Source organism: Siniperca chuatsi, linkage group LG12, assembly GCF_020085105.1.
Source record: "Siniperca chuatsi isolate FFG_IHB_CAS linkage group LG12, ASM2008510v1, whole genome shotgun sequence".
In the NCBI taxonomy this organism is placed as follows: Eukaryota; Metazoa; Chordata; class Actinopteri; order Centrarchiformes; family Sinipercidae; genus Siniperca; species Siniperca chuatsi.
This window is the reverse complement of record NC_058053.1, coordinates 24,306,203-24,321,026: the sequence shown is the minus strand read 5'-3', so window position 1 is coordinate 24,321,026 and position 14,824 is coordinate 24,306,203. Positions and strand designations below refer to the sequence as shown.

General features: G+C 40.5%; 1 protein-coding gene across 4 annotated transcripts in view; it reads left to right on the top strand.

Annotated features, from left to right (window-relative positions):
• The window catches only part of man1a2 (mannosidase, alpha, class 1A, member 2), a 123,766-nt gene that overhangs the window by 67,047 nt on the left and 41,895 nt on the right, over positions 1–14,824 (top strand). For all 4 annotated transcript variants that reach the window (XM_044216115.1, XM_044216118.1, XM_044216117.1 and 1 more), the window contains exon 6: positions 1,655–1,735. In XM_044216115.1, the coding sequence (XP_044072050.1) occupies positions 1,655–1,735 (81 nt within the window). The remainder of the gene's footprint in view (positions 1–1,654; positions 1,736–14,824) is intronic.

Below are 14,824 nucleotides of genomic sequence, written 5' to 3'. Positions count from 1 at the left end.
TAGACACTGACTGAAAGGGCAAGAAGCAGAGAGAGCCTACGGTATGGATTAAGAGTAGGTTAGTGGAGGGTAGCTGGAAGTCACGGGGAAATAGGCAGTGATTTGGCCACCACCACTGACCTGAAACTGGAGGGGGTTGTGGTTGAGCATCAAAACGGGTTATGAATGTTGTCTGTCGACACCTGCTCCTGACTAAAGACTACATTTACCTCATCTGGTAACAGCAAAAAGCACCAATCAGTGTGTAAGCCGCAATCATGAACATTTTTTCCATCCTAGTAGAGAGTTCAGCATGTTAAAGCCCCATTTTTAAAATTCAGACAGTGTTCCTGTTCTCCTCCTCTACTTCTCTCTCTCTATCCCCTCTGGAGTGCATTTAATGTAAATCGAGGTCATTCAGAATGCCCTTTAGAGAGATGCGCAGGTAAAGTCCTCTTCTCTTGTATGTTTTTATTCCTTCTGTGAAAATATCAGAGCAAGGTCACATTGTAATATGCAAGTATCTCTCAGCATTTTGATTGTGCGGGGCTGCAAGGTGTTCCACGTGAGTGGTCTTACTGCATCAGGGTTGCAAGTTGTCAATCATAGAGAAATGTACTAATTTCACATGAATTACTTGACTGTGATAGTCTAAAGTATTTTTGCACTTAGTTGTCTTAAGAAAATGCTCACCCGAGGCCACCGAGGCTACTGTGGTTTCTGGGAAAGCTGTAAGAGTAGGAGTAGAGTGGGAAGAAATAGAATATGTTGATGATTTAGCCCTAATTAAGCCGTGCTTTGCAAACAATGAAATTGGGGTGAACACCAGCATGCTCTCTCTCCCCTCCCTCGTAGCACCCCAAGCTACAAAATAATAGCCAGGGTGACAACTGTGGGCTTAATTAGTGGAAGAAATATGCATAAACTTTGTGTGCAGTGTTTATCTACACATACTCGACTTGTAGTAAATGTCTGGCTTTAGATTAAAGTTATTTCATTCTTACGCGCTCTGAAGGCAACTTTTAAGGCTCTGCAATGGCTATCACACATTTTGTGCAATTCCACATCTGTTGGCAGGTTACAGAATTGGCTGTCTTGCTTTTAGGCAAGGCTGCCGACCTCTGCTATAAAACACAAACCCTGTTGTTTGCGTAAATGGCAGACCACTGTAGCTAAAAAGAACAGGAGGTATGGGGGCATTTATTTATTTTTGCATTAGTTGTTGCTGGAAGTCATAGGTTACTTAATGCCTTTTTTCTGAAGTAATATGCTTTCTGATTTAATAGGAAGAGTCTGTGGGAACCTGAGTTATTAAATAATAAGCTGTAAAGGTGTGTGATTACTTGTGATTTGGCTTATTTCTTTGGGTTTCTTGAAGAATTTAAGTCTCTCCCTTCTCTACTTGTGTATTTCAGAATTTTTTGGAAGGTGACATAAACACTGTAGGAAAAGAGATGAGACAAAACACAATCTGTGCTGGTGGTACAGAAACCCCTAAGGAGCTCATAAAACCTAACTTCAAAAAAGACTGACAGTGAAACAAATGAAATTAAAACTCCCCATGAGAGAGAACGGTACAAAACCAACAGAATGTCTATATGAAAACATAAATAACAAATTAAGTAAATTGTTTGTGTTTTTCTATCTTTTTGTCTGTGGTCTCTTGTTTTCCCAGAATGCCGAGGTGTCCGTGTTTGAGGTCAATATTCGTTTCATAGGAGGACTGCTGGCCGCCTACTACCTCTCTGGACAGGAAGTAAGTACTCACCTCTGTGTGTTTGTGAGATTGTGAGTGTTTTGGAGTTGGCAGCCACTGGACGAACCTCAGTTGTTCGTCCTGAAGAGCACAGAGAAGGCACAAGGAGTTGGATTAAGGAAGAAAAAAGAGTGATGCAGAAAAAACTGGGGTTGGGGGATTGCTCTGTTTTTTTTTATTAGCCAAACAGTAGGAGTTGAAGGAAGAAGGGATACAGAAAGAGAAGCAAAGAGGCTTTTCGTCCATCCTCTCTTCTCCTCTCCTCCATGTTGTATCTTTCTTCCACCTTTTTTTTCCTTCCCTCTCTCATCCATTCTCTCCTCTGTTCCCATAAAGGCCAGCAGGCAGATTTTGCTTCTTGCTTAAGGAGCTGGTGGAAGTTAAATCCAGCTATATATCTCTCTTCTTCTGTTCTATTTCCCTCTCTCTCCTTCCCATCCACTCCAGCTTTCATGCCCAGCCAAGCAGTGCTCCCTCTGTAATGGGAGCAAATACATCAAATATGTGTTCAGTACAACGCCCACATCCACTGTGCTCTCTATTATATTTTTATGTGGTTTTTGCATGTACTGGCCAACAGATCTCTGAGGAAACCTATTCTTTGTAGTCAGACATTTACCTAAAATACTGCCTGAAAACACATTCATAGATTTTCAGAATCAGAAGCCTGATCCATTTCCTTTCCTTTGTATCTTTATTCTGGGTACCACAGCTGTCAAAAATGCCACATAGTGCACTCTTAAAATACTGAAACTATGCAGCATTGTGAGCAAGTGAACAGCTAGTGTATTGCGGAGTGCACAAAATAAACAGCAGTGTCAATTAGGGCTGCCCCCTTAAAAGTCGATGATTCGAGTCAAGAAGAACCCGAGTCGATTCGCATTTTGTCAGTCGAGTGGCGAGGCTCTGCAGCCTCGCTGAACTGACACTAATATATTTCTCATATTTGTAATGAGGACAAAAAAAGTGATCCGGACATCCCAAAATCTTAGAATCTTAAAAACCTTCATCAGTTAGTGTTGTCTTGATTCCTGTCATGGTTCTGCGGCTTTGGCCCTTGGACTGCTTTCTACTAATTCTTCTGCGCATTGTTTCTCTAAAGAATATAGTTTGTCAAATGTACTCACTTCAAATCATCCCATTCAACTTAATTTCATAATAGAAGCAGAATTCATAGGTATTTTCTTGCCGGTCATGATTCATAAAATAAAAAGATAATTAGAAATTGCAGACTTGAACAGTGTTTCCTAAGAAACAAAATATTCTCACAATCAAAGTGAAACAGTTTATCTTGATTAATTAAGAGAGGAATAAATAATAATATAGGCTTGGCACAGTGTTCAAAAGAAGCTTTGGATTTTTTTCCTTCACAGTTGTATGAGCATTCAGGGTTTTTCCTGAGGAAAAGAAGAAAACAAATAAACATAAAAAATAAGTCTCAGGATAACTGCAGTTTTTCTAATTTGAAAATCAGAAGCAAAGATCAATAACGGCTTAGTAAATGACACCTTTGCCTCGCCAGGTGATATAACAACAACTTATTAGTCATCTGTCACTTGGTAAAAACAGTAAAAAAAGAAAAAAACAGTAAAAGCTGATTTAATTCCCTACAATCCTCTCACGAATAACGCCCTTAACATTGAAAATGTCCATTAACCCTTGCCTGACCACAGTGAGTAACACAAAGGTTGTGGTTTAGCTTTTTGATTTTTCTAAATCACTCTGAACAGCAACATAAGCTAAAGTGCCTCACATGCAAAACGTAATGTCACTCTTATTCTCCACTCTTTCCCTCCCATTTCCTTTCTCTATTCCACCTCCTCTCCCCAAATCAAACTCGGCCATTCATCAGAGCACACTCGAGCAATGATAGAAGCAGTGGGTGGTGGGAAAGGAGGGAGATGGAGCATGGGAGGGCTCAGAGGAGAGACAGTGATGGAGGAGAGGGTGGAGGAACAACTGCAACGGGACAGTGAGGATGAGTGGAGGGTGTGTGAAGGTGGTGGTTATAGATAAAGAGATGGGAGTGGAGAATGAGGATGATGAATGGCCGAGGGGATAGAAAAGCAAGTGAGACTCATTCTTCACTCTCATTGGACATGTCCTTGAGCAAGGCACTTAACCCCTCAACTGCTCCTGTCAACCAGCAGCAGAAGAAATGGTTGTTAATGGACAGCTCCCTGGGGGAAATTATATATAACTGCATGAATATGAAGCAGTGCCCACTCACTGCATAGATAAAGGTTTACAAAAAAACCGAGAGAAGGAGCGGTCGTGTGGGAGACTAAGGGTGAGGAAGGGAGAGATTAGAGCAGGGGGTGACCTACAGGTAAAAGGAGAGAGTGAAAGGTGGAAGTAAACACGAGAGAAACATAATCGAGCGAGATGGAAGAAAGACAAAAACACATGGATCGAAAGACTAATGGAGCTACTTTATATATTTGTTGCTTCTTGAACTACCCTGAGCCCAAACTATTAGATAATCAAGCAGAACTACAGCACCAGCAGAATTCCCAAGGTAACTTACCACAACTAGATACTGTAACTCTCACATCTGAACTCTATTGAACTAATAAGTGAGTTATTTTCACTTGCTTCTGTAAAACAAAAAAACATCTCTATCCCTCTCACTGATATGTCTAATATCATAATACATAAACATGAACCCTAGAGTGGATGTAGATCATTAAACTGTTTATTATCATGTCTGTTGTTGTGCTGACTATTATGTGACATTAGTTGAACCAGAATAGAAACCAGAATAAGGGCAGATATTTACATGCACAAACACAGAGATGGTATACTCCCAAAACTTGATAATAACAGGGATTTTTTTTGTGCCTTTAAATGTACTCAGCTGCAGCCATGGAGAGTCACTGTAGCAGACAACACATGTACCAAAGCTTGTCCTCCAGGTCTCATGCCCACGCTTTTTAGTCCATCACAGCTTTAGGTCGAGTCTGACTTAAACTGTTGTGGGTCTGTGGGATATTAGACTGGACCTGACACGACCAGAGAGGACCTGACTAACATGAGAAACACATGCTGCAGCTTTAGGCTGCCAACCAGTATGCAACTAATTACCGGACAGAAATGGTTGTGTTGGAAATGGTGTCTGTCCAGGAGTGACCCATGCTGGCTACTCTTCCCTGAGTTCGAAACCATCTGTGAATTTCACTGTTGGCCTCTTTATTCATATTTCTGTGCTCTCTGTGCTGAATTGCCATTTAAATAAAAATTTAAAAGGTGTCACTCTTCCAAGAGAGAATTTCTACAGTATGCTTCTGCAATATTGAAGTGAACTGGGAAATGATCGTTTTGAATGTAGGACCAGTTTAGGTCATTTTAATCCGATTTCCCTGCTGGTTCAGAGTTGAATATCAGAAACAAGCTCTTTATGAAGACTTAAAAGAAAATGGAGGCCATGCATCAGCAAGTTGACAGGCTCGTCAGCTTAGGCACAAATTTTCAGACCTACAGACGCCTCTAGTAGAAAGCTGCTGTAAATGACAAAGCAGTGGAAGTAATAAAAGATGTTGCTTTCCAAGGCAAGGCACACCGATAAAGTGTGCCAAGGACAACCTCATCTGATGAGGTTTTCTAGTCATTTGATGTCTTTTGCTGCGTCAGTCACCATCAACACCAAAAACACAAGCAAACACAGAATGAAAAGAGAGAGAGAGAGAGAGAAAAATGAGAGATCATTGAACAATGAGATTGACTAAAGGACAAACAGGAGGAGAATGATGCAAGACTAAATACAAGGAGATAGAGATGGAGGGAAATACAGACGTGAAATAGAAGAACAGAAGAACGAAGAGAAAGACTGATTCAGAGAAAAAGAAGAGTTGGAGATCAGCATTCAGGAGGAGGAGGTGTTGGTCTGGGAGAGTCGAGGCAGAGCAGCAGTGATGGATTGTGTTTACTCCTCTGTCTGCCCCCAGCTTTATTCTTTAAGTCTCTCCTTCTGTTTCTACCTTTTTCTTGGTTTCTTGGATGTCCTCACCACCTTCTCCTCTCTTTTCACACTTTGTCTTCTGTTTTGCACTCTGGCCAATTTCTAATCCTAATTGGATCATCTCCTCTTTTCCTCTCATCTCCATGCCGCTAATTCTCTTCTCTATTCCACTCTTCTCTCCTTCTTCTTATTTCCTCTCCCTATGTTCCTCCTTCCCGATTTCATTTCATCTCGTCCTCTCCTCCTTCCTTTTCTCTCATCTATGCTTATTATCTTGTGTTTCTCAGCTCTCCTCCTCTCATTCCTATGTTCTCCCTTTTCTTCACTGAGCTTGTTTTTAATCTTTGTCTTTCTCCTCATTCCTCTGCTCCTTTGTCTTCTTCTGTCCTTTATTTTGCTATTGTGCTTTCTCATTCTTTACTCCATTATCATCTGTCCTTCATTTTTATTTTCCTTTGTCCTAATTCCCCTTCTTTCCCTAATTTTCTTCTCCTTGTCTTTCCCCCTTTCTTCTCTTTGCCTTCTTATTTTTAGTCTCCTTACTCTTTCTCTCTTTCTTCTTTTTTCTCCTTTATCTAAAGCATTATATAAAGCTTTATATAAAGCATTTTAGACTGTCGTCTATGTTCCTGTCTATGTATCTCTTTCTCAGATTTGTCTTTTGTCCTCTATACTCCACACATTTTCTTTCTCCTCTTCTGTACTAATTGCTGCATTAAGTTTTTATCCTTCTCCTCTCTAAAAAATTCACTCTTCTCCCCCAACTTTTTCTTCTACCTCCTGCTTTTGTCTGTTTTCCTTGTCTTTCACTTCCTCCCCACTTCCCTCTTGCTATATTCTCCTCTCCATTTGTCCCTCTTCTCTTTTTTCACTTTTATCTCATCTCTCCATTACATCCCTTCTTTCATAATTCAATTCAGTTCAGTATGCTTTATTAGCATGAGTGTAACAAAGACAATATTCTGTCACGTAATAATTAGATTAAAACAAAAAGAACAAAAAGTACAATTCATAAAATCAGGAAAATAGCACAAAAAAAACAAACAAACAAAAAACAAAACAATGAACATTTGCTCTGTGTGTTTGTGACAGACTGTGGAAGTGTGTGTTGATGTTTGTGTGTGTGTGTGTGTGTGTGTGTGTGTGTCAGTACCTGGACAGTGAATGGTCTGGGTGGTTGTGTATTTAGCTCCTACATTAGACTCTCCATCACACAGTGAGTATCAGTATCAGTATAAGAGCAAGGAATTATTCAAGATTATCAAGTAATAAAAGTATTAATAGAATTATAATTAACTACATTATATATAGCAACATGTATATAACCTGGTTATAATAGAAAAATGCAATCATTAAATTATTTACAAATCAAATATTAGTCAGGTTTTAATAAACCAGATAAATTATGGGCCTACCAACCAGGTTGACTGATATATACAAAAATTATCCAAATAATAATAAACAATTAAAAAAGAAGTGATATACTTGTGTTTCTCAGGTTCCACATGCTGTCCTCAGGTTGTGACATGAGGTGATAAATTTTGCTGCAGTCATCTCACATTTGGGAATTTCTCCAAGGAAATATGGGCGTTTCTCTGTGTCTGGTATGTTTTCAAATTCAGGGTATATTTTTATTATATTGGAAAAATGTTTCTTTTCTCAGAGCCTGGTATTTGGGCCATGATGTGAGGAAGTGTAGTTCTGACTCTCCTCCTCCTGTCTGTTACGCTGAGAGCAGAGTCTCTCCTCCTCTGGCCGCCAGCTCTGTCTGTGCCCACCCTTCTCTATAGCGAGAGCGTGCTCGCTGAGTCTGTACATATTAAGGACTTTTCTTAATTTAGACATTTTTTCTGTGGTCAGATAATTTGCTCTCTCACACCCTTTAATCATTTACCTCTGTTAATCGTAAAAACAGTAAACTGCTCTCTTCCTCCCTCCTTTCTTTCCCACTAGTCTTTTTTTCCAGCTTCTCCTCTCAGCTCTCCTGCTCTGCCCTCCTCTTTTTCCTTGAGAACTTTATCACTGCTTGTCCTTTTTCCTCCTCTCCACTATTTTTCTCCTCTGGTTTTTGCCCCACTGTTCCTTCTCTTCATCCTCTTCTTGGTGGTTTCTTCACTTTCTTCACAACCCCAGTTTTGGTTGTTGTTTCTCTGATAGTTAGTAACATTCTGTGATGGGAAGATACACTAGAGTTAGAGCTGGTTGGTCAGTTTTAGACAAATACTGCTGAATGTCTATGTAGAGAGTAAAACAAATTGTATAAAATATTTTTAGTCAGGGATTCTGAGGAAACTGTGTGACTCACAGTCCACTTTTCAGAGTGTATACGTAACACTGTAAAGTAGTTATATTAGTAGAATATCAACCTTTCTATTTCCATTGACTTTTCAAATGTTGGAAATAGAAAATGAGTGTTGTATTCTACTTGCATATATTTCATGTCTCTCTGGATAATGTAAATGTAAACTTGGAGAGCTTAGGGTCATGAAAGAGCAGAAAAAGTCCAAAGGTGTAACTTTGAGAATTTTGGGTTTTCCAGTACAATGTTTGGAGGAATGTGTGATGTTTTTTTTGTGTCTTTAATCACACCTTTGTTTTGTGGAGCTAGTTAGCCCACCATTCCCTTTCAGAGCAGTGGGGCGTAGAGGAGAGCTTGAGGATAACTTATTCCTCTACTGTGTACAGTGATTGATGAATCTACAAAGCCATCAGCTTCTTTCACTGGCAGGTAGAGAGACATGACAAAAAAGAAAGATAAACAGCTCCAACACCAAAAAACTCTTTTAATCAAACACAATGTTTTGTCCGTATTGCTTTTTCTTCTTGCAGCTATTTTGGTGTGTTGTGTTTTTTTTCTCTCTTCTCGAGTTTGTTCTGCCTATACCTGCACCTCATTAGCACACTGGTGTGTTTGCCTTCCTTTTTTTTAAGTATAGAAACTTAGCAGCTGTAGTCACAGAATACCCACATGTGTTTGGTGTTACCCTTCCAGCCTGACACACTATTCTCTGGTTGTCACAACTAATTTGGCAATTTATGCTTCGAGGACTGTAGGCTGTAACACATATATACAGGCAGGTATTCTATATACGGGCAGGTATTCTGGCCACCAGTGTCAATTAAATGGATTATATATGTAACACTGTGAAACAGTGAACATTACAAAAACTCCACAGCTGTTTTGTTTGCAGAATGCATTTTATTTTGTGTGTTTAAAACATTTAGAAACAGAAAATCAGATATTATGCTTTGGCAGCTGTTAGCTTGTGCATCAAAGTTATTTCTTAACCAAAACCAGCTCAGACCAGCAGCTCTTGAAGTCCTTTATTTCCTAGTGAAGTTGCCAGCCTTGGACACTTGTCATATAACTCTGAACAAAACCCAGGTGACTCTTTGATGCACAGTAGCTTACTAATAGGCTTTTCTTTAGTACTTCATTGTTTATTCCAAGAAGAAGGAGCCTCCTACATGTCTTTTACCAGGCTCTGTTTGAGCCCTTGGTACAGACGAGGAGCTCATGCTAAACATGACATGTTAGCTATAAACCTTAAGGTGAATAAAATCCACTTTACACAATGAATTGACAGTGGCACGCATCTAGACCACATCTCTATGATCTACTGGCAGGGTCCAGAATGAACTTTTTGGCTCATCTGCCAACTGCAGGTAAACTGAGAAAATATTCCTCAAAATATTTTTACCGGCCATAAAACTGCATTATGCATTATCTGACTAAAAGTAATTACCTCAAGTCATCTTATGCATCACTTTAAAGAGACAATTATGAATAGAAAACATAGGATTTGCAACTTTTATTCTGGACTTTTTCAATATCAATGAATTACATTGTTGCTCTTTACCTCATACTGTTCCTGCACCTCATCGTCAGACATGTCTTTGTCTGCCCTGTTCTCAAAACCCTGGTAAGTACAATCACTTCGTAGTGTGTGACGCGGGAGGTAATGAGGCACCGACCACCGACAGACTGAACATTGCTCAGTGTAGCAGGAAGAGCCATATAGAGCTGGCAGTCAGAGCTAACCAGCCATGAGCAGTGGCTGTCAGACTCTCCGAGCTTTGACCGTCACTAGACGTATATTTATGCCCATTTGGACTTTTCTGTGTGGTAACATTAGGCTACGAGTGTTGCAGCTGAGCTAGCATCTCACAGGCTCTCCTGTGTGTGTGTGTGTGTGTGTGTGTGTGTGTGTGTGTGTGTGTGTGTCTGTGTGTGTCTGTGTGGGAGTGTCAGTACGTAGCCGTAGCCCTGCTGTTTATCATGTTAATGTTACAGGCTACAGTTAGCCAATGTTCTGATATTTATACTTGGCGACAGCTGGTATGAAATATAGTCTACCTCTGAGTCACGATTAGAGAATTTGCTGATGTCACGGACAGCGAGGGTCACGTTAGTCTCAGCCGGTATGTATAAATTCGACAGGGATGTAAACCTGGCCCTACACTGTGATTCCAAATAATTTTTCCGCCAAACCCAAAATTTACCTGCGTTTGGGTGTTTGGTGTTAATTTTGGATCCTGTCTACTGGTAAGAACGTTTGAGGAGATAACCCTGGTGATGTCATCAGGGTTATCTTGGCTTGGGCTTGGAGACTACATGTTTTTAACAGAAAGCCTTTTATAGACTGGGGTGTGGAGTTTGAGACCTGGGCATTTAGCAGTCTGTGTGTTTTTGGAGCTTGACCCATTCAATTTAATTTGTCTCTCATGACTCCCCCAACATATTGAGGTGCAATACTAAATCGCTGGAGTGCACTTTTAAATTTAAATTGTCCTACCAGTTTGCCTGCGGGTGGAAGCACCAATGTAACAGTGGTTTGGGACTGTTAGAAGGCTACAATTGTATTTCACTGCTGTTACTCATCCTTTGAATATTGAAATGTCTTTGTTTCTTTCTTTTACCCATTCTCCTCTTCATTATTCTTTTCTTTCCCCTTTTTACATTTATTCACTTCATGGCTCATTTCTTTTTATCACTCCTCTTACAAAACTCTTTCACTCTTTCTCATTGTCAGGATGGGTCCTGTTGCAGCCAAAGTGCAGCAGTAGTTCAGAGAGCATGCAGTATAAAAGGTACACTCAAGACAGCATTCTGGCCACCTGACAAACTAAGACTCATATATAGTTTATATGTACCATAGATATGTATGGATTTGACATAGTGGGGTCAGACTCTGAAGTGTCCCTCAGTCAGTTTTCCTGCTGAGAGAAGGACAGGTAGGTGCAGACAGAAGGTTAAAAGTTGACTACTACTTCTATAAATCTAAAACCCAAAGAGGACAACTACCAGATTGTCCATGAGATGGAAAGAAGGGAGAGGAAGAAAGGAAGATAAAAAAGGAGGAGAGGATGAAGCAGGGATCAAGGAAGGGAGTGATAAGTAAGGAAAGTCATTGCTGATGTTTATGAGATTGATCTCCATCCCTCGATCTGTCAGTCACAGGCATAATATTAGACAGTGTTTTGAATTTGGACAAAACCTAAAAATTACAAATCTTTGTGTTACTGCATTTTTAAAGCTGCATTGACCGCTTGATTGCGGGACACCACAGCTACCAGTCAAAACAAGGTTTCTACTGATTCCTTAGGACAATAATTTTACTGTTCTTCCATTAGGTTTTTATTCACCATCCTAGGACAGATGGAAGTGAAAAGGTGAGCGTGAAGTGAGGCTTGAAGTAGGGGTGTCCAAACAGCCTGCGGGCCATTTGCAGCCCGACACCTTTAACAATATGTCCCGTGAGTTATTTTAAAATTGATATTATATTTGGCCCGCTGACTATATTAAAATGCAGTTCCTATTATGAACACTGTATGTGTAGATTGCTTGCATGCTCTTTCTATACCAAAGAGGCTTTGCCAGTCACAGACACTAGACATGGTGGCAGTACCAAGATTAGGGCTGGGTATCATTCAAAAATGTTCAATATTGGTACCAGTACTGATACCTTCACTTCGATACCGGTTCCATTACAAGTGCCACACAAAGTTCTTAAAACTCGTTTATTAAGATAGTCTCTTAAAAGGCTCATGGCCCAGGACTATATGCTTTTTGCTCCATGTAGCCCCAAGTTTGGACACCCAGTGGTTTAAAGTTTTCCTTTTCTGGCTAACATACATTATGCATGTGAGGAGGAAAAAAAACTGTCCTGGACTTTTTCCTCCTTCTTCCCGCAAACAAAAATAGGACTGGAACTACAGGGATGATTTGAGCGAGGAACAGCAGTTTGCGCGGTGAAGGGAGAAGGTCAGGGGAGCAAGCTGAGCCCTGTAATGTAAGATAATGAGATGAGAGCATCTAAAGAAAAGCTGCAGACTCTGCAGGCATAAATGCTACAGCACAACTACCCTGTGGATGGATGGAGAGAGGGATGGAAGGAGATAAAGAGATGGAGAATGACAAAAAAATGGAACAGCAAATGAGGGGAACGGTGGTAGAGACACAGGGGGACAGAGATAATGATGGTGATGGAAGAATAACCAGAGAGGAAGGGAAGAAATTAGAGGGAGAGTGGGTTGAATAGAAGGAAGACCTTAAGGGGCCATGTTGGGAGGAGAGCAGGAAAGAGGTGGGAAGCAGAGATGAAGGGAAAAGGTTAGTTTTAGAGGCAAAGCAGAGAGAAAAGGAAGGCAAGGAGATAGAGGTGGAGAGAGACATGATGACAGAAGACAAATGGTGAAAGAAAAAGTGTTTTGATAAATGGCAAGAAAATAACAAGTCTGTCTACATAACTTTTGTCTCTGCCACCAAGAATCCTGATTTGAAGCATCTCTCCAAAGACATCCTGTATTTTTCTTTTGCTCCTTTCCTCAGATTCATGTCAGTCTTACTCTTACTTCATCCTCTCAGTTCCCTCTCCCTGTATCTCTTTCATTACCCCATACTTTACCTTTTTTTCCCCCTCACTTTCTGTCTGTCTGCACTGTGATATAGAGCTTAGCTGTCTGTTGTCCAGGGATTGGTGACTGCAGGCTGCAGTAAATGCACTGGCGGTCTGTTTGAACTCACCAGGGAGCATTTGATGCCCTCTCATTTTTTGTCACACTGAAACGGTCAAACAAATTCAGGGCATCGTACTCCCTCTGACTGACTACCGCTACGCCACTGCAGCGAGAGGCAGAGACACACACGTGGGATAAATGGAAAGAGTGGGATTGGCTAGCATTCACTATGAATGAACTGGCTTAGTGATCCTAAATGTTACTCTACACTGAGATGCAACACAAATAATTTGAGACTGTGCAAACTTGTAAGGAGGTGAACAAGATTTTCTCTGGGGAAATTAAACCAAGTCAGACATAGAATAAATATAAAATTGTCACTGTGTCCAAACCGCCTCTGTGCAACCAACTTGAGGCTTTCCATTCTGGATCTAGCAGGTTTGTGAGTGAAGTCAAAATGTAAACAAATCAGAACTCCATTCATTAGTTTTGAACATGAAGGGTGGGAGTAGCTGCACATGGCAGAAATAGAAAGAGGGAGTTTGTTAATGCTCAGGGAAAAAGGACTGCATTGCTCCCCCGATGCTTGTAAGGACAGCTGTGTTGAGTATAATGAGAGTTTTCTGGTTTTGTTGTCAACACTTGCTGGCTATGCTTGCTTTTAGGGTGCAGTGTGAAGAACAGTTTCAAGGATGCCTCATGATCTCTCCCTTTATAGAAGAATACAGCAGGCCAATGTCGATCTGACCACAGGGTCATATTACAGTCAAAATGTATAATTTTGGCATTAGGAATTTAAGAGTGCACAATTAAAATTTCAGTTCCTTCCTGAAGCACATATATTTGTGTTGACAATGGCTGTTACGTAACTTGATCTAGTAGCTTCCTGTTATCCTCTAATTTTCTGCAGTTACTAGGCCCCCATATTACTGTCCCTATTAGCTTGTGATTTTTAGTATACACTGGTTTCTGAAGTGACTGCTGCTCCAAATAGTAATTTGTAGTGCACAGTTCAGTTGCTGACATATTGAATGGATGGTTTTAAGCCAAAAGGATCAGCAGCTAAGTCAGCCTGTAATAACTGTAAACATTTAATTTATGAAATGTTTTGGCTTAAGGGCAGCATTTCATCCATGCTTAATTCTGCAATTGCTTCAAAAATTAGGTTGCTGGACACACCTTTCACGTGTACTGTAACATTTCATGTTATGCATGAATATACTGTATAAGATACGAGCATTCACCACATGGCTACTACTATGTGGACCATTATTCAGGTATAATGTTTGGGTGCCCCATGTGATTGTTGAACATCTCATTCCAACCGTGGGCATTAATCTGCTGCTGTAACTGCCTCCACTCTTCATTGAAGACTTTTCACAAGTGTTTTGAACCTGGCTTGCAGGGATTTACTTTCATTCGGACACAAGAGCATCAGTGATGTTTGGATATAAAGTCTGGCTTGCAGTTGGCGTTCCAGTTCATCCCAAAGGTGTTGGATGGGGTTGAGGTCAGCACTCTGGGCAGGCCAGTCAAGTTCCTCCACACCAAACAGGGCAAACCCTTTTTCTATGGACCTGGCTTTGTGCACTGGGGACAAATGTCTCATATTTTCTAAAATATCACTGCATGCTGCAGCATTAAGATTATCCATGACAAACAGCCCTAGACCAAAAGTACGCAATTATGTACATAATTTTGGCTATATAGTGTATGTACAGTACAGTGTGCGAAATGACATATGCTTGTGTGAAAACAATGAATCTGTAGTGACATATGAAATAGACAACCGTTGAGAGATTTTTAAAAAGGTGAATTGACAATATAAATATAATTTGTGCAAAGTCTTTGTTGATGAGATAGCAGCGTTAAATGGGCAAACCTTAATGTTTTGACATTCTTGCCAATAAGAGAGCAGCACATATTGCGGCCACCCCAGTTGTTTCTAGCAACAGTCGTCTAGCTTCCCCTGGGAATCCTTTTCCCCTTTGCAGATATTGCTGTGATGACATGCTCAGTAACTGGCTGCTGCTGTGCCAGCAGGCAGGCACACACACTGAGAGAACGAGGAAAACCAAGATGGTCTAACAAAGAGGAGAGAAATATTATTTTCATCACAGCTTTATGAATTCCACTCTGCAAACAAATGACTTACCATGCCCATACAAACT